The following is a 20,193-nucleotide window of genomic DNA, read 5'->3' as shown; positions in this document are numbered from 1 at the left end:
AAAACCTTCCAGAAGGGCAACTATCTCTGCTGCACTCCACCAATCAGGCCTTTTATGGAAGCCACTCCTTAGTGAAAGACACATTACAAGCCAAGACACAATGCAGGAGTGGCTTTGGCACAAGTCAATGAATGTCCCAGCCAGAGCCCGAACGTCTCTGGAGAAACCTGAAAATAGCTGTGCAGCGACGCTCCCCATCCAAACTGACAGAGTTTGAGAGGATCTTCAAAACGAATGGGAGAAACTCCCCAAATACAGGTAAGCCAAGCTTGTAGCGTCATACGCAGGAAGACTTGAGGCTATAATCGCTGGCAAAGGTGCTTCAACAAAGTACTGAGTGAAGGGTCTGAATACTCATGTAAATATTCTATTTCAGTTTTTTTTTTTTAAATACACATTTGCAAAATAATCTAAACTGTCATTGTGGGGTGTTGTGTGTAGATTTATGAGGGGGGGAAACAAATTATTATCAATTTTAGAATAAGGATTTAACGTAACAAAATGTGGAAAATGTCGAGGGGTCGGAATACTTTCCAAAGTGTGTTTGTGTGTGGGGTTTTATCAGTTTTGGTTTGATCTAACACGGTTCAGACATGTATAATAACTGTCAGCAGTTGGTGATCGAGGAGCAGTGGCAGATTCCAGTCTACTGAATGTGTGAACTAACATGTTTATCTACACATGACATGTGCCTCATCTGTATGTGTGTGTGTGTCTCAGGACATAAGCATGAATGATAATATTCACAGTGGCTCGTGCATTGGTGTGTTTTGTGAATTTGTACCATTGTAAACATGTGTGTCTCTGTGTATCCCAATGCATGGATGGGTGTGCGTACGCGTGTATTTCGTCTGTGTGATTTGTATCTATATCACCGTTTTTGTTTTGTATTTTCTGTGTGCTCATACATATTTATGTCGATGGTTTCTGTGTGTGTATATTGTACCTGCATGTGTATATTATACATGTTTCTTGGTGCATGTGTATATATATGTGTGTTTTTGTCCGTGTGTGTGTGTGTGTGTCCTCGTCCTTGCCTCTACTAGGAACCTGAATGATGACTCTCCCTTGGGGCTGCGCAGGATCCTGTCCCAGTCCACAGACTCGCTCAACTTCAGGAACAGAGCCATGTCCATGGAGTCGCTCAACGATGAGGGTAAGACAGTGATATGGTTGTGCCTTCCTGGCATCGAATGTGGGCTATTTGTGCTCTGTATTTGCTATTGATCTTAAGTCTAGGCACACAGATTGTGTAGCTTATGCAAGTCTTTGTGTCTGGGACAAGGTTGCATCCATTATGTAGGGAAAGCCTCAGGGATTCGGGGTAAGAACCTAAAATGGATATTGGCAACTGTCATGTCCATGTCTACCTTGAAAGTGATAAGAAAAAACGATAGATTGTTAGGAGCAACTTTAGAACTGTGAACATTTGAGGCATTGATGGTCTGTTTTTGTCCATTTGTTGTTTACGCTGGATGAATGTTTTCCTCTCTTAGGGGAAGAGTACTACACCTCCATGCTGGAGGAAATGGAGATTGAGGGGCGGGATTTTGAGGCGGACTCATGGAGCATGGCGGTGGACTCGGGCTACCTGCAGACGCATCGCAAAGACATCATCAAGCGGCAGGACGTCATCTATGGTGAGAGCAGTGACATGCACTTGAACTTCTTTCCCTTTGTGGTGAAAAGGCCATGGGCTGGGCAATGAAAAAGTGGAAACTGGAGGGTGCTACTTCTTTCAGATGGCCACAATCCACTACTGTTGTGCCCTTGAGCAAGGTACCGAACTCCGACATAGCTCCAGGGGTGCAGCTGACCCTGTGTTTCCTCCCAAATTGTCATGTGTGTTCTACGTGTTTCTGGCAGGTTATGAACAGAGCAAAATATGAATGTTCTTTCGCCAGATCTTACATGTTACATGATCGACTCTTTCTTTGCGTTTCTGTCTTCCTCAGAGTTGATCCAGACAGAGCTGCACCATGTGCGGACGCTGCGCATCATGGAGAGGGTGTTCCGCCAGGGCATGCTGGAGGAGGTGCAGCTTGAGCCGGGCGTGGTGCACGCCATCTTCCCCTGCCTCGACCGTCTCACCGCCATACATGCCCGTTTCCTGGCACAGCTGCTCACCCGGCGCAACCACAGCCTACAGCCTGGCAGCACCTACAACTTCACTATCCATCAGCTGGGAGATGTGCTACTGGAACAGGTAGAAAGACATGGGAATTATACCCACTGCCTTATGTAACTGACTTGCCTAGTTAAATAAAGGTTAAGAATAATTACAAAATAAAATATGTGATCTATACATTTACCATCCTAGTGGATCATTCATTCTTTTCAAAACCTGAGAAACTATCTGGCCTTTATTGTCATACGTAATCTTAACTACACTGTACAAACAGAGGAGTATGGTCCTCCCCTGGTTCCTCTCGAGGTTTCTTCCTTCTAGGGAGTTTATCTTAGCCACTCTGCTTTTGATTGGTCTTTGGGGTCTAGGCCAGGGTACTTTAAGTAGATTTGATTTGATTGACGGATTGTTTCTCTCAGTTCTCGGGCCAGTGTGCTGACGAGATGAGGAAGACCTACGCTGAGTTCTGCAGCCGCCACCTGAAGGCTGTCAAGCTGTACAAGGAGCTGCTGGCCAGAGACAAGCGGTTCCAGTACTTTGTACGGGTAAGACCGAGGGAGAGAGAGAAACAAGAGATGTGACTTTGACATTTTTGTTAACTTCTGAAATTTATTTTGAATGTTTTTGCAATATTCACAGAATGTATTTCATGTCAATAAAAACATTGAATTGAGATGGGGATAGAGTGAACAACTGAGACCGAAGGAAAGCTGTTGTGTTTATGTAATTTTTTTGTCACCACTACTGAAGTCTTACTTGCGATGCTCATGCTATTTGGTAGTTTCATATTCCTTAGCAGAGTGAGAGAGGGGGCACAGAGAAAGAACAATAGGCCAATGGAAATGTTTGTGTGCACGTACTTTTTCTATTCTAAATGGTATGTTTTATCTCCTATTTAGATTTAAAGCTCTTCAAGCTAGTTTTGAGGGTGTGTCATTCATATCAATTGATATCTCCAGAATTCCGGTGAAAAAAATGATTTGCTCTTGATTGCGTTACAAAACACATATTTGTTGTTTTCCATCGATCTTTCTGTTTGCCGCTTATCCTGTTTTTCCTCACCTCTTTTTGTCTTGTTCATATTCATGTCTTCCTTTCTCCTGCTGTTTCACTCTCTTTCCCTCTCACTCTCTCGCGCTCTCTTTCACACTAACTCTCTTTCCCTCTCACTTTCTCTCTCTTCTGTCTCATCTTTAATCTCTCTTTTCCGCTCTATTCAGCGGGTGTGTCGGGGTCACCTGTTGCGTCGCCATGGCGTCCAGGAGTGCATCCTGTTGGTCACTCAGCGTATCACCAAGTACCCCGTACTCATCCAGCGTATCCTTGACAACACCAAGGGTGAGAACAAGACCCCGTGAATAAAGCAAATGGAACCAGGGACGAGGGTGATAAGTTATGCTCACATTAGAATTAAATATATTGTTGGGGGAAGCTAAATATAATGTGGGCTATCAAAAATATAGCCAAACTATGCCAGCTTTTTATATCATGAGACGAGGTTCCTCAGAACTAACTAAAAGCACAGGGTTTAAAGGCAATGACTGAGCACGGTAAAAAAAACAGCACTACTAATAATGTCTAACCCCCTTATAACCCTCTCTCTTTCTCGCTCCCTTAACCAGACAATGAAGAGGAGGCCTCCTGTCTGGCCCAGTCTCTGACTCAGATCAGGGAGTTACTCACCTCAGTGGACCAGCAGGTGCTTTGCTCCTCTATTAATCCATTTATAGTTTGATTTACTCAGGTTATTACTGAGATCAATTCTGACATGAACTAACACCTGTTAGTCAGATTAAATTAAAGGACACCATTTTGACTTGCCACACTATCTATAAACCCGTCCTTTTACTATGTCCATGAGAAAGTGGCAATTACATTGTGCAGAAAATACATTGCACACTGACACTATTGTGAACCAGGTTTGTGTTCATTAGGGCAGGGGTTCCCCTTGGGGGGGGCCCTTCCAGCATTGGGGAACATCCTGCACCATGTCTATTTCTATGGGCACAAGCACTGTTCATGACACAAACTGTTCACATCCCTCATGTTGATGGAGAGAATTTTGCAGGTTTAAAGCTTTTTTCCAGCAATTCTACACATTTTTTCATGGGGTGCAAATAAAAGTGTTAAGATTTCCCTTCACTGGAACTAAGGGGCCTAGCCCAAACCATGAAAAACAGCCCTAGACCATTATTTCTTCTCCACCAAACTTTACAGTTGACACTATACATTGGGGCAGGTAGCATTCTCCTGGCATCCGCCATGCCCAGATTCGTCCTTTGGACTGCCAGGTGGTGAAGTGTGATTAATCAATCCAGAGAACACGTTTCCACTGCTTTACACCACTCCAGCCGAAACTTGGCATTGCACATGGTGATCTTAGGCTTGTGTGCGGCTGCTCGGCTATGGAAACCCATTTCATGAAGCTCGCACAGAACAGTTCTTGTGCTGACGTTATTCAGAACTCTGCTGTCCCTTTCTGTGAGCTTGTGTGGCCTACCACTTCGCGGCTGAGCCGTTGTTGCTCCTAGATGTTTCCACTTCAAAATAACAACACTTACAGTTGACCAGGACAGTTGCAGCAGGGCAGAAATTTGACAAACTGACATGCTGAAATAGCTGAATATACTAATTTGATGGGGTGGCCACATACTTTTCTGTATATATAGTGTATATTATTACATTTTATGGAGGGAGGGACCCCCTCCCCCGCCGACCCCTCGCACTCACCACAGTTTGGGAACCACTACATTAGGGCATGTAAATGGTTGATTCTCATTGGACAAGTCCAGGTAGTCCCTCCCTGTTTCAGTCCATTTGCTTCCATTCAGTGCCTAATGAACATGACCCTGCTGTCCAGGTGATGGAGCTTGAGCGGACCCAGAGGCTGCAGGAGATCCGGGCCAGGCTGGACCCTCGCGCTGAGGCCAAGGTGAGGGATGGTGGCCTGTTCAGAGGAGGAGAGTTGCTCCGCAGGAGACTCATCCATGAGGGAATGCTGCTCTGGAAAACCCCTGGGTCCAGGCTCAAAGTGTGTGTGTGTGTGTGTGTGTGTGTGTGTGTGTTGAAGGGTCTGTATGTGTGGCTGAGGACAGGCTATTTGTAATGGCTTGAGTGGAATGGATATATTAACAGTATCAAACACATGGAAACCAGCCTCCATTAGCTTAATTTGTCACAGAAGTTTGTAGGTGATGGAACTATCCCCAAAACATGTTGTTTAACCATGTTTTAAAGGAGGTTTCTATTTTGTGTGCGTGTGCATGCGTGTGTGTTTAGATGTGCAGGTCCTGCTGATGACAGACATCCTAGTGTTCCTACAGGAGAAAGACCAGAGGTTCATCTTCCCTTGTCTAGTAAGTACAAACACACACAAGCGTGCGCTTACACTCTCACTCTCACTCACAAAATGACAAACAAAAACGTGTGTGTGTGTGTGTGTGTGTGTGTGTGTGTGTGTGTGTGTGTGTGTGTGTGTGTGTGTGTGTGTGTGTGTGTGTGTGTGTGTGTGTGTGTGTGTGTGTGTGTGTGTGTGTGTGTGTGTGTGTGTGTATAGAGACTTGTTTTGTCACAATTTAATATACCGTATGGGGACGTCAGGGAATATAGCAGCTCTCCTTCTTTCTCTCCTCACTCCCTCTCCCTCTTTGCAGGACAAGTCTCCGGTCCTCTCCCTGCAGAACCTCATGATTAGGGAGATAGCCAATCAGGAGCGAGGGCTCTTCCTCATCAGTGACTCCTCTCCTCCGGAGATGTATGAGGTCCATGCTGCCTCGAAAGATGACAAGAACACCTGGATACGCCTCATACAACACACTGTCAGGAGGTACAGAAAGACAGACAGACAGACAGACACAGACAGACACAGACAGACAGACAGTATATGAGTGGTCTGACAGACAGTATATGAGTGGTCTGACAGACAGTATATGAGTGGTCTGACAGACAGTATATGAGTGGTCTGACAGACAGTATATGAGTGGTCTGACAGACAGTATGAGTGGTCTGACAGACAGACCACTCATATACACACACACCACTCATATACACACACACCACTCATATACACTCAAAATAAATTCTGTCTCTGCAGTTGTCCTTCCAGGGAAGAGTTCCCTCTCATAGAGACTGAAGACAAGGCCCTTCTGAGACGACTGAAAGGTCAGCAATGAACACACACACATACTCATACAGATCAATATGTAATGTAGAGATGGCAAGATTACGCGGACAGACACGGCAGCCCTATTACTAGATCCAACTTTGCATTATTTCACTTTTTGTATTATTTCTTATTTTTTATGGTATAATTTCCTATAACCAAGAACTTCTGGACCACAAATTTGACTTCCCAGACCTGAACCCTTTGTTTGGGTTACACAAAGCAGCTCCATTCATCCCGGGTGATTTACCAAAAAGATGCCACCGAAGGAGAGCTAGGAGAGCTGTCGTTCTAGTCAGTAGAAGGATAAACCACCCACTGCTTCTGAGTATATTACTTCCTAATATACCGTCTCTGGACAATAAGATAGACAAACTCAGGGTGAGGATCTCCTTCCAGAAGGACACGAGATTGTAACATAATTTGTTTTACAGAGATATGGCTCTCCTCAGCTACACCTTCTCCGTCCGCACAGTCTGTTTTGCTTCTCCATATATCGTGCGGACAGGAAGAAAGAACTCTCCAGGAAAAGCAAAGGTGGACATGTATGTTTCATGATTAATAACTCATGGTGTGATTGTGGCCACGTATAAAAAATTAAAACCTTTTGTTCTCCCCATCTGGAAAACCTCTCCATCAAATGCCGATTTTGACGGTTTTTGTCATGGCCGTTTATATCCCAACCCTCAGGCCGACACCACGGTGGCACTCGAGGAGCTATACAGGACTTTGAGCTAACTGGAAACCACATATCCTGAGGCCGCAGGAAATCTGAAGAAAATTCTCCCGTGGTAGGCCTGATTACCAAAAATGATGAGACAGCCTACAGGGAGGTGCCAGGAAAATAACCTCTCCCTCAATGTAAAAAACAAACAAACAGAAGGAGCTGAATGTGGACTACAGGAGACCGAAGAGAGAGCACACCCCCATCCACATCGACAGGGCCGCAATAGAGAGGGCCAAAAGCATCAAGTTCCTTGGCGTGAACATCACTGATGTCCTGAAATGGTCCAAGCACACCGACACCTTGGTAAAGGCATTGTCACAGGGAGGCTGAAGAAGGCTGAAGAAATTCAGCATGGCCCCCAGGACCCTCACAAACTTCTACAGATGCACCATTAAGAGCATTCTGTTGGGCTGCATCACCGCCCAGTACGGCAATTGCACCTCCCTCAACCACATAGCTCTCCAGAGGGTGGTGCAGTCCACCCAACGCATTACAGGGGGCCCGCTGCCTGCCCTCCAGGACATTTACAGCACTCCATGTTGAAGGAAGTCCAAGAAGATCATCAAGGACCTCCGCCGACCGAGTCACGGTCTGTTCACCATCTTGCAGACAGTACATGGGCATCAAAGCCGGGTCCGAGAGACTGAAATACGGCTATCTCCAGGCCATTTGACTGTTGAACAGCCATCACTAGCCATCTACCTGCCATACTTTGCCCTTCACCTTGAGACTTATGCACCATGTGTATAGTCATTGATCGCTGGTCACATCATATTCTGTTGTTTACTCACTGTGTACTCACCACATTAATATTCTGGATCATGTCTTGATTTTTGATTGTATTGTATTTGCGAGACAAACATTCTACTGCACTGTTGGAGCTAGTAACTTAACCAATTTGCTGCACCTGCTATAAAGCCTGCAAATCTTTGTTTGATGTGTTTATACCTACGTAAAATCTAAAGTGTTTGCACATAGGAACTCCATATTTCACTTCTTCTCTACACTATCCTCTCTCTTCCTTTCTACCTCCATTGTTCTCTTTATCAATCCCTTTGACCAAATCCATCCTTTCCTTCCAATCTCTCTCCTTTCCTCTTCGTTCCCCACCCCCCATCTTTCCCTCTACATGGGGCTTTTACAGTACAATGTGCAGTTCTCGCTCTGTGTGTAGGAGGATAAGTGCGAAGCCTGACTCCTACTCAGGCTCAGTGGAGGATCTCATCAAACTCAGTCTATACATCACAGGCTTTCTCTCTCTCATTTTCACTCTTGGTCACTCTCTCTCTCTGACTACAATCTTTCTTGCTCACTTGTACTCCTGTACTTCCCTCTCTCCCTTCTTCCCCTTCTCTCGCTATCTCTCACAATCTCTTATAGCTGACATCCAACTGAACAATGTGTGAATATGATTGCCCCCCACTTTTAAGTTGAGGTCTTAAGGAGGAGCATCATGTCAGGTTTTCCTTCTCTCCTCTTTCCCTCTTTCTCCCTTTCCTTCCCTCTTTCTCTCTACTCTTTCCCGCTTTCTCTCTACTCCATCTCTTTCCACCCCCCGCCCCGCCCCCTTCCCCTCCATCTTCCTTTCTCTACCTTCATCTCTCCTTCCAGCGGACATCCAGCAGAAGGACCGGGAGGTGCTGGAGCTGCTCCAGGAGCGAGTCACCCTGTTCTCAGACCTGGCCGAGGTGACAGGGGGCCAGGAGATTATGCTGCCGGGGGGCCCCAACTCCCGGAACTTGTTCCGGGCTGACATGCCCCAGGTGCCGCTCGGCGAGAGACTGCTCACGGACGCCATCGCAGAGGGTGAGGGGTTGGTGGTGGGGGAGAAAAAGTGAAGAAGATAGGTAGGGTAATAGACAGAAGGATGGAGAGCAAGTTTTCTCAGTTTCAAGAAAATCAGCACAAAAGCGTGATGGAATTATAATGAATTTAAGTGTTGCTATGGCAGCCGTCGAAAATAGTCAATTATTGTCAGCTCGTGCATACATGGTGTGCTTCTTCATGCAATGGCATCAGTTGGAGCATGTCCATGCCACAACGAAAGCTTGTGAGTGTATTGCTGATGTTTTTTTCTTGAGATATAAGATCTGTTCTCTCAGTGATTACATTTTGTGCTGATAATGGGCTCTTAGCATTGCCATCTCTTCCTTTCTCCTGTCTCACCGTTCCACTACAGTTTCATTTGGTGGGGGCGCGGGCACCTGTAAGGTGCGCACTGTTTTGGCTTCTTTGACATCTGAGGTGTAGTTTCAGACTGAGGCTCAGAATCCGAAGAGTAATCATCAGAGATGTCAATGGTTAATTTCTTCCCCACCATCTGAGTCGTTTTCATTTGGATTTTGTAGTAACGCTAACGCAGCATGTGCATCCATTCGTCTTGGTCTTATTGCCGTTGTAAATTCTGCACGCTCTCACTGTGTAGGCCAGAGTAGACTGATAAAACTGCGTGGATTTGGTGGACTGATATAGGGTAAGTGCCATTTTGAGATTATAACTAGAATATACCAATACAATAGAATGGCAAGCCCTGTTCTTCATTCACAATTGGTGATTACATAATTATGCATCGTTCGCTTCCCCTCTCATCAACTCATCCATTCTCCCCTTTATCCCCTATCATACTTTACTTCATTTATTTCATCTGTCGTTATATGTGTGAAATTAGTTTAGGTTCAGTTTCGAGGCAATTATTGGGGTGATTATCAACTGGGCACGGCACCTTCATGTCGGTAGAAGGAGCGGAGCAGGCCCTACTGTCGGTAGAAGGAGCGGCATTGTGGGAAAACCATTCAAAAAATGACATTCCCCTTCTAAAACTGTTCATAACTCCAGGTCTGTTTGTGATATTAGATTCTAACATCCGCAGTGTGTTATATAGACTTATTTAGGAAAAGTCAAGGACTGAATGGGGCATGACTTTAAGAATAAATAAATTCATGAGCAGTTCAAATGACTGCTTTCACTGTTCTAGTGTTAACTGACTTCAACGATACTTCAAAGTTGCCATGTTCTCGGGTTGTACTTGGCAACCAACTGTTGCTATTACTTTCCTCATTATTCAACGGATGCATGTGCAATGTGTTGGCACAAAATATCTGCCAGGTGGTGGCTCAGTTGCCAAACATACCATACATTTCAGATGACTGACTTCAAAGTTCCCTCCATAGAAGACCATTGGTTGGCTTACATTACAGTTTTACTTCACTTGGAACTGTCAAACAGACATTAGAGTTGTGTACTGTCTGTACATTTACATTTACATTTAAGTCATTTAGCAGACGCTCTTATCCGTTTAATTGTCCTCTGAGAAGGAACTTATTTTTCAAAGCCTTGTACAGTGCCCTCAAAGTATTCATACCCCTTGACTTAGTCCACATTGTGTTGTTAAAGCCTGCATTTAAAATGGATTACATATTTGTTTTTATCACCCATCTATACACAATACCCCATAATGAAAGTGATAAAAAAAAAAAACATTTATTGAAAATGAAAGCAAAATCTCATTTAACATAAGTATTAACACCCCTGAATCAATACTTTATAATACTAAACTAGGCAGCGATTACAGCTGTGAGTTTTTCTGGGTAAGTCTTGAAGAGCTTTCCACACCTGGATTGTGCAACCTGCACATACTTTTTAATTTTATTCTTCAAGCTCTGTCATTGCTAGACAACCAGTAGATTTAAGTCAAAACGGTATCTCAGCCATATCAAGAATATTCACTGTCTTTTTGGTAAGCATCTCCAATGTAGATTTGGCTTTGTGTTTTAGGTTGTTGTCTTTCTGAAAAGGTGAATTAATCTCCCAGTGTCTGGTGGAAAGCAAGACTGAACCAGGTTTTCCTCTAGGACTTTTCCTTTGCTTTGCTCCATTTAGTGAATTTCTTTATCCTGAAAAACACCCCAGTCCTTAACGATTACAAGCACACCCATAACATGATACAGCCACCCAATCTGCGTGAAAATATGGAGAGTGGTACTCCATAATGTATTGGATTTGCCCCAAACATAACACGTTGTATTCAGCACAAAATGTTAATTGCTTTGCCACCTTTTTTACAGTATTACTTTGATACCTTGTTGCAAACAGGATGCACAGTTTTGGAATATGTTTTATTCTGTACAGGCTTCCTTTTCACTCTGTCAATTAGGTTAGTATTTTGGAGTAACTACAATGTTGATCCATCCTCAGTTTTCTTAGCCATAAGGGAAAGGGGATACCTAGTCAGTTGCACAACTGAATGCATTCAACGGAAATGTGTCTTCCACATGCCTTAATCAACGGGTGTCTTAATAGACGTCCACGTCATCATGGGATTTGAATCAGCAGCCTTTCGGTTACTGGCCCAAAGCGCTTATCTGCTAGGCTACCTGCTGCCCCTCTAACTGTTTTAAAGTCAGCATTGGCCTCATTGGGAAATCCCTGAGCGGTTTCCTTCCTCTCTGGCAACTGAGTTAGGAAGGACCGCCTGCATCTTTGTTGTGACTGACTGTATTGATACACCATCTAAAGTGTAATTAATAACTTCACCATGCTCCATATTCACATTTGTGAGGCAAAGAAGGGCATCTTCCTGGTATTTGTGGTTGATTCTGTGTTTGAAATTCACTGCTCGACTGAGGGACTTTACAAATAATTGTATGTGTGGGGTACAGAGATGAGGCAGTCATTCAAAAATCATGTAAAACATAATTCCACTTTGACATTATTGTGTGTAGGCCATTGACAACAAATCTAAATGTAATCTATTTTAAATACAGGGGTGTGAATACTTTCTGAAGGCACTGTGGCTACATTTACACAAACAGCAAACCGTTAACTCATCATCACCCAACCATTGATTGACATGTACAGTTGTCCAGTTTCCACCCTACAAACAGTAGTCCTCAGTGTGGGTATCATGTGTATGTTTATGAATTTGAAGTGGCTGTCAACCCCTAGGCTAATGTTTCTCTCATGGAATGTCATTCCTTGAGCACTATATCATAGAAGGTTTTATATGCATTTGAAATGTCATTGGGTGCTTTCTATTTATTTAGAGTGGCTTTAATAGGGTACATTTTGTTTTAGCTTGCCCGCCCATATGGAAAAGAATCATAAACATATAATCTTGTATGGCAGAAGAAAGTAATTTGTACAAAAAACCTTAAGTATCTGTTAAGATTTTGATATGTTTTGCCTTATGTTAGTGGTTCTCAAACCTCTGCCCGGAGACCCCCAGCTTTTCCATGTATTTGATCTATTCCAGAGCTAGCACACCAGATTAAACTCGTCACTGATCATCAAGAACTTGAATAGATGAATCAGGTGATCTAGTTTAGAGCTACAACAAAATTGGGAAACGTATGAGCAACAACGATTATTATAAGAAAAGTGTATGTTCTATCCGTTATTGTTGGTTTCACATTGTTTTTATTAGACAATATATAAAAAATCATGATAATTACTATCAGAAATGTTTTATATTTTAATATACGACTTTGCATGGTTAAAAAAGCAATAGGCTGGGCAGCACCTCCTACTGGACAGTTGATTTACCTACAGCTATCTTTTTGGTCCCCCATCCAGGGTTCTAACCAAGCCCTGCTTCGTTTTTATATTTGTCACTGAATACTACCAATGTGCTATCAAGATCAGATACTTATTAGATTACTTATTAGATTTTTGTAAAAATACTCTTCTGCCATACAAGATTCTTGTTTAAATTTTCATGATTCTTTTTGTATTAATCTTGTTTGTGTATTTGCTGCTATGTTAATACTTTGTTAGATTCTTCATATCTTGTCCATGTGGACAATGTGAACTCGACCCACCCTGTCACAGGTGAGCTGAAATGAACGCACCATACATTTTGTTAAGGCACTGATGCTGTATTGTCTCCATTTGTGTCTCCCAGTGGATAGGCTGAGTGAGCTACTGCTGGGCTCCACCTTTGCAGTGCCTCTACCCTGCAGTTTCAACGGTCACCCGAACCACACGGGAGCACTAGTGATCAGTGAGTTACTCCTCTATGCCATTAATTGACGAGGCTTATAGTAGTCTAGTCTCCATAGCATTGTGAGCGATGACCACTGATGACCGTTGTTTGTTTGTAGATGGCCAGGAGGTGGTTCTCAATGGAATGCACGGGTGCCCAGCAGCAAAGGTAAAGGTCTTAATAATAATGATTATATTATAATAATCATAATAGCATGGTCATTTAGTGTGGTCTACCAGGCTTAGAACCATGGTACCCATGCGCCACAATAATGTTTTAGCTCGCTGAGCTAAAGCCAAGTCCTTAGCTCGGGAAGCTAACAGAATTCTTCAGGTCCCAGGCAAGATTACTCATTGAGCATGGTTCACATGGGGGAATCAAATCAAGGTGTAGACTAACAGGGAAATGCTTACTTACGAGCCCTTCACAACAATGCGTAGAGAAAAAAATATAAATAGTAGAAAAATAATAACACGAGGAATAAATACACAATGAGTAACAATGACTTGGCTATATACACGGGGTACCAGTACCAAGTTGATGTGCATGGTTACGAAGTAATTAAGGTAGATATGTACATCTAGGTAGGGATAGTGACTAGGCGGCAGGATACATAATAAACAGTAACAGCAGTGTATGCGATGAGTCAAAAGTGGTCAATGTAGATAGTCTGGGAAGCTATTGGTTAACTAATTAAGTAACTATTTAGGAGTCTTATGGCTTAGGGGTAGAAGCTGTTCAGGGTCCTGTTAGTTCCAGACTTGGTGCATTGATAACGCTTGCCTTGCGGTAGCAGAGAACAGTCTATGACATGGGTGGCTGGAGTCTTTGAAAATGTTTTGGGCCTTGCTCTGACAGCTTTTTAAAGATGTTCTGGATGGCAGGGACCTCTGCTGTACGCACTACCCTCTGTAGGGCCTTGCGTTCGGGTGCCAATCATTTGCCATACCAAGCAGTGAAGCATCCAGTCAAGATGCTCTCAAAGGTGCAGCTGTAGAACTTTCTGAGGGCCCATGCCAATTCTTTTCAGCCTCCTGAGGGTCGAGGCATTGTCATGCCCTCTTCACTAATGTGTTGGTGTTTGTGAACCTTGATAATTCCTTAGTGATGTGGACCCCGAGGAACTTGAAGCTCAAGACCTGCTCCACTACAGCCCGTCAATGGGGGTGGGATCGCCCCTCCGTTACCTGTAGTCCACGATCACCTCCCTATTGGCTGTCTCATCGTCATCTGTGATCAGGCTTATCACCGTCATGTCGTCGGCAAACTTAATGATGGTGTTGGAGTCGTGGGTGAACAGGGAGTACAGGAGGGGACTAAGCATGCACACCAGACGGGCCCCGTGTTGAGGGTCAGCGTGGCGGATGTGTTGTTGGTTACCCTCACCACCTGGGGACGTCCCGTCAGGAAGTCCAGGATCCAGTTGCAGAGGCAGGGGTTTAATCCCAGGGTCCTTAGCTTGGAGGGCACTATGGTGTTGAACGCTGAGCCGTAGTTAATGAACAGCATTCTCATGTAGGTGTTCCTTTTGTCCAGGTGGGGGAGGGCAATAGAGATTGCGTCATCTGTGGATCTGTTGGGGCGGTGTGTAAATCGAAGTGATGGTGTTGATGTGAGCCATGACCAGTCTTTCAAAGCATTTCATTTTACATTACATTTACATTTAAGTCATTTAGCAGACAGCTACAGATGTGAGTGCTACGGGGCAATAGTCATTTAGATAGGTTACTTTGGCGTTCTTGGGCAGAGGGATAATAATGGTGGTCTGCTTGAAACGTTCAAAAAGTTTAGTCCGAATTCTTGTTTGAATCTTTGCGATATGCAGTTCAATCATCACGAGCTGTTTGAATTAACATTTCTAAAGGCTTTCCCAAAAAACCTTCCCAATTAAATGTTAACTGCAAAGTAGGTCTACCTGGCAGAATGATATCATGATGATTTGTATCAATCACAGGGCATTTATTTTGCAAACTCTGTCATCACATGAATCCTATACTGTACATTGTATAGTACAAAAAACCCACTAGCTAAACACAACGGTCCCTAGTCGTGAAATTTAATTAAAGGAAAACTACACCCACCAAATATTTATTTCAAATGTTTTATTGTTCCAAAAGTGGTCTCCTGGTGTTGTTTAAGCATTTTATGTGGACTTAGAACATCAAATGTTAGTTGATTTTTGTGAATGAAAATCTGGGAAAATTCTGAAACCTGGAAAAATCTAACTGGGAAAACAGAATTTACCAGTGCCCTACAACTGTGACTGTCCAAAATTGCTAACAATTACTCTTTTTGAGATTGCGCACCAAACAATCAATGTAAATCTGATATTGTCAAGTTCAAATGTAATTTTGTGTAGTTCATTATTGGCTACTTGCTCAGGCCGCAAATTAAATATAACTTTTAAAAGATTTGCGCATCTTCCGCTTTCACATTGGCACCGGCCCGATGTGCCATGGGCAAATTTACCTGGATGTCAAGCCAAGGGCATGCTACTTTAAAAGGTGGCTAGTCATTATTAGTCTGGTTCTGTATGGAATACAGGTACATTATAGGACACGGGTCAGGTCATTATTGGTGTGACCAAATCATGCGCTGATGCCATCAACTGAAAAAGTTAGTAGCACTAGTGCCACCAGTGGAAAAAACAAGTCTAGAGCCCTGGCCTGAGTAAAAAGGTTTGGGAACCACTGCATTAGGCTATTTACAATGGATAACAAAAATAGTTTCAGTCCAATTTCTGTTTGGTGCCTAATGAACATGCCTAATCCTTTATGTTTGAAGTTTCAAGTGAAGGCTTCTGTTATCTGAGTCTTCCGCTCTGAGTTATTACAGCTTGACAGCTCTGTTTCAAACAGTGCCGTCGAGTATCCATGGCAACATCCATTTTTCCAATCACTATTCTTTTATGGAGCCTGTTTGACAACTCTCTTCTGAAATGTCATGACAATAATAGGAAAGTTTCACAATGAAGCCCTACTGGTTTACTTAGACAAATATTCATTAATTGCAAAATTTGAAAAGTACACTGAACAAAAATATCAACGCAACATGTAAAAGTGTTGGTTTCATGAACTGAAATAAAATATCCCAGAAATGTTACATATGCACAAAAAGCGTAATTCTCTCAAATATTGTGGACAAATTTGTTTACATACTTTTTAGTGGTCATTTCTCCTTTGCCAAGATAATCCATCCACCTGACAGTTGGTAGCTCAGTTAGTAGAGCATGGCGCTTGTAACGCCAGGGTAGTGGGTTCGATTCCCGGGATCACCCATACGTAGAATGTATGCACACATGACTGTAAGTCGCTTTGGATAAAAGCGTCTGCTAAATGGCATATATTATTATATTATTATATTATATTATTATTATAGGTGTGGCATATCAAGCAGCTGATTAAACAGCATGATCATTACACAGGTGCATCTTGTGCTGGGATGATAAAAGGCCACTCTAAAATGTGCAGTTTTGTCACAGAACACAATGCCACCGATGTCTCATATTTTGAGGGAGCGTGCAATTGGCACCAGAGCTCATTCCAGATAATTGAATGTTCTGAAACAAAGCTGAAATTGTCCCAGTTCTTCCATGGCTTGCATTCCCACCAGACATGTCCCTCATTGAGCATGTTTGGGATGCTCTGGATCAACGTGTACGAAAGCATGTTCCAGTTTCCGCCAAAATCCAGCGACTTCACACAGCCATTGAAAAGGAGTGGGACAACATTCCATAGGCCACAATCAACTCTAAGTGAAGGAGATGTGTCGCGCTGCATGAGGCAAAAGGTGGTCACACCAGATACTGACTGTTTTTCTGAGCCGCAACCCTACTTGTTTTTTAAAGTTATCTGTGACCAACAAATGCATATCTGTATTCCCAGTCATGTGAAATCCATAGATTAGGGCCTAATGAATATATTTTAATTGAATGATTTCCTTATATGAACTGTAACTTTGTGAAATCTTAAAATGTTGCGTTTATAGTTCAGTATAGTTTGTTAAACATTTTTCACCACCGAAGGAGTTGAATTTCTCTTGTGATATGAAGCAATTCTATAATACAATCAATCAATCAGTGAGTCATTTGCTTCATTTAATGGAATTTTGAATTTCAAAAGACAGAAACCAAGTCATATGAGGATCATACTAATATCTTTGTTTAAAAGTATTTTAGTTTACTGTATTATGTTTGCATGAAACTTCTCAGTTTAGCTCTGTGGCATTAATTGTTGTTTTGTTTATTTAATTTATTCTTACACCCAATTAATCTGATATTGCTTTCTGACATGTTGTGAATAAACAATAGTTTATTCACAACAATTGTCAAATATAGTGTTGATTTAAGTGTATAATATTTCACATTTCCCAGGACTGGAATGGGAATCAGGCTGGAGATAGGCCCTCAACCGAGGTACAGTAGTAAATGTTCACTCAATCTCATAAGGAACTATTGTCACTTTATCCGTACATGGCTAACTAGCTAAGAGAACCCACTGAAATATTTGACTGGAGATGGCAGGAGGTTGTGTTTGTTTTATTTTGTGTGTCTGTGTGTGTGTATATCTATATAGCCTATTATCATGAGTAATGGTGTTGGTATTTGCTCTTGATTGTGTTGGCATAATATTTATTGTATTCACTGATGGTATGTTTTTCAGGAAGTGTATCAGAGGCTGGTCAACCTTACTGCCCACCTTCATGCCCTCCAGGTCAGTGGATGCATCTCTTTGTACCAGACCTGAGTCAAATACAATTGTCAAATATTCTTTATTTAGCTGAGTTTGCATTTTCTGGACTATTTCATTTGTTTTAATGGGCCGAGAAGCTCAAGTATTTCAGCGTATTTTACTTAATATTTGACCCAGGTCTCCCATATATTTACTGTGGAGGTTACAGTAGGACGTACCAACTGATGTAGAATTTAGTTAGTTACATTAGACCTGCTTAGGTTTCTGCTTCTTTAATCTGCTTGAATAGTAATGTATTATTTTCCTTCCATTATCTCACAGTTAACAAAATAAATGTATTTTCTATTGTGGCATCTATAAATATATCCAGATTCTTTTTCAAATAAGTTTTAAATAGGATTAGCCATGAATAGAATACAGTATACTCATATAAAGTGGATGAAATGGTATGTAAACATTATTAAAGTGACCAGTAGTCTCTGAGGTGCAGGGTAGAGTACTCGGTGGTAGCCGGCTAGAACAGTGACTAAGTTCAGGGCGGAGGCCACTTAGTGGTGACTGTTTAACAGTCTGATTGCCTGGAGATGGAAGCTGTTTCTCAAACCCTCAAACTCTCCTCATATCTCCCTTCATTCCCTTCTAACTTACTCTCGTTCTCCTCTCCCAGGGCACTGTGATCAAGCAGGACTCCATCCTGGAGCTCTGCCTGCGCTCTGATGGCCCGCCAGTTGATGCCCCGACCACGCCCACCGGACGGGTGTGGCGCTCCCTTTCACGTGACGCAGGCATGGCCGAAGCCAGCACAGGGGCGGCCATTGGGGAGCTGGCCCTTCTCCAGAGGCAGCACAGCCTCCTGCAGGAGGAGCTGGGTAGGCTGCGAGGGGCCGATGGCCGCCTGAGGGACAGCGAAAAGGCCCGAGCCCAGCTGGAGAGGCAGGTCCGCGACATGAAGGTCCACAGTACCACCGTGTTTGACAGTGTGGGACCTGCAGGCTCAGAGCAGGTAGAGCTACTCACTGGCACTGTGGGTAGTTGCACTTAGCTTAACTATAGGGGGATGCACTAATTCTTAGCCCACTCATTGTTGTAGATGAGAATCTGAAAGATGGGAATATGCTCTCACTCAACTGAGTTGAGTTAATATAGGTTATACATTAGCCAAATATAGAAATTAATTGTCCGTAGGTGTTACAATCTGATTTGTCGTTCCACTTAACACTTGTCATCTTGCCTAGGCTCCACCCCTTCGTAAAGCAAGTGAAACCGACGAGGACACCAAATTGGCCAGCCAAGAGTCAATCGAGCATTCGGAGGGGCATCAGGAAGGCAGTGATGTGGAGGTGGAGGTGACGTCAGATGAGGAGGAGGAGGAGGAGAAGGAGGCCAAAGCGTTACCGCGCTCGGAGAGTCCCCGAGGTGTGTAAATCTTACGTTTGGCATGTCTCTTGATGGAATAAGATGAGTTTTGTTTCATGCTGGCTGAAAACCTAGCTAGCCAGTTACTAGCTAACACCAGACACCGATGAATGCGGAAACCTATAAGTATCTTTGCCTTTGATGAATAGGAGAAACCTCTAATTTGCTGACACACTGCAGTAACATTTTGGCACCAGGGGCCGGTTGCACCAGCATTTGTAAAAAATAATAATATATATATATGTATATATTTTTTTAAGTTGGTCATAAATGCTAGATTGGGCCTAGCTATGTCCGACGTTGTGATCAGAATTTACACCTGTTGCACTAACCAAAAATAAGACTCGTCGTAGCTAAATCCGACGTAAGCAGTGCTCATTCATATGATTAGAAGATTCATAGTGACTGTTGCTAGGCAGCGGTCATTGCTTACCTACAATCAGTTTACAAAAGTAAATAATGGGATAGCTACCATATTTGGCGCAATGGAAGTCCATAAAATAAAATAAAACTTTTCAGATACTGAAATAAGACTGTAGAGCTGTATAACAAACATATATAGAAATTCTAACAGTTAAATTGATAGCACTGCTACAAACAGGGGAAAAGACCTAAACCTTGAAGTAGTAAAGTACATGAGTAGAGTGGGGAGCTTGGCTGCAGGTCAGTGGAAGAGGTGTGCAAGAAATGGAAAGATCTCATGACATTCACAACCCTTAATTTTTTTTCTACATTCTGTTATAACCTGAATTTAAAATGGATTCAATTGAGATGTTTTGTTACTGGCCTACACACAATACCCCATAATATCAAAGTGAATTTGTTAATTAAAAATTAAAAGCTGATATGTCTTGAGTCAATAATTATTCAACCCCTTTGTTTTGGCAAGCCTAAATAGGTTCAGGAGTAAAAATGTGCTGAATAAGTCACATTAAGGACTCATCTCTGTACCTCACACATACAAATATCTGTAAGGTCCCCCAGTTGAGCAGTGAATTTCAAACACAGATTCAACCACAAAGACCAGGGATGTTTTCCAATGCCTCACAAAGAACGGCACCTATTGGTAGTTGGGTAAAAATGTAATAA

At 42.8% G+C, this 20,193-nt stretch overlaps 1 protein-coding gene across 5 annotated transcripts in view; it reads left to right on the top strand.

Moving 5' to 3' along the window:
* The window catches only part of LOC124043418 (rho guanine nucleotide exchange factor 2-like), a 63,894-nt gene that overhangs the window by 40,808 nt on the left and 2,893 nt on the right, over nucleotides 1-20,193 (top strand). For 4 of the 5 annotated variants that reach the window (XM_046362010.1, XM_046362012.1, XM_046362014.1 and 1 more), the window contains 17 exons: nucleotides 1,047-1,156; nucleotides 1,497-1,640; nucleotides 1,956-2,206; nucleotides 2,548-2,673; nucleotides 3,349-3,466; nucleotides 3,751-3,827; nucleotides 4,989-5,158; nucleotides 5,406-5,484; nucleotides 5,782-5,954; nucleotides 6,222-6,289; nucleotides 8,629-8,823; nucleotides 12,917-13,015; nucleotides 13,116-13,165; nucleotides 17,370-17,411; nucleotides 17,659-17,709; nucleotides 18,356-18,691; nucleotides 18,924-19,104. In XM_046362010.1, coding sequence (XP_046217966.1) covers nucleotides 1,047-1,156; nucleotides 1,497-1,640; nucleotides 1,956-2,206; nucleotides 2,548-2,673; nucleotides 3,349-3,466; nucleotides 3,751-3,827; nucleotides 4,989-5,158; nucleotides 5,406-5,484; nucleotides 5,782-5,954; nucleotides 6,222-6,289; nucleotides 8,629-8,823; nucleotides 12,917-13,015; nucleotides 13,116-13,165; nucleotides 17,370-17,411; nucleotides 17,659-17,709; nucleotides 18,356-18,691; nucleotides 18,924-19,104 — 2,270 coding nt within the window. The remainder of the gene's footprint in view (nucleotides 1-1,046; nucleotides 1,157-1,496; nucleotides 1,641-1,955; nucleotides 2,207-2,547; nucleotides 2,674-3,348; nucleotides 3,467-3,750; nucleotides 3,828-4,988; nucleotides 5,159-5,405; nucleotides 5,485-5,781; nucleotides 5,955-6,221; nucleotides 6,290-8,628; nucleotides 8,824-12,916; nucleotides 13,016-13,115; nucleotides 13,166-17,369; nucleotides 17,412-17,658; nucleotides 17,710-18,355; nucleotides 18,692-18,923; nucleotides 19,105-20,193) is intronic. The other variant, XM_046362011.1, reaches the window with a different exon arrangement.

The sequence above is a fragment of the Oncorhynchus gorbuscha genome, linkage group LG09 (assembly GCF_021184085.1).
Source record: "Oncorhynchus gorbuscha isolate QuinsamMale2020 ecotype Even-year linkage group LG09, OgorEven_v1.0, whole genome shotgun sequence".
Classification (NCBI taxonomy): domain Eukaryota; kingdom Metazoa; phylum Chordata; class Actinopteri; order Salmoniformes; family Salmonidae; genus Oncorhynchus; species Oncorhynchus gorbuscha.
Note: the sequence above shows the minus strand (reverse complement) of the source record. Positions and strands in the feature narration are given on the sequence as shown.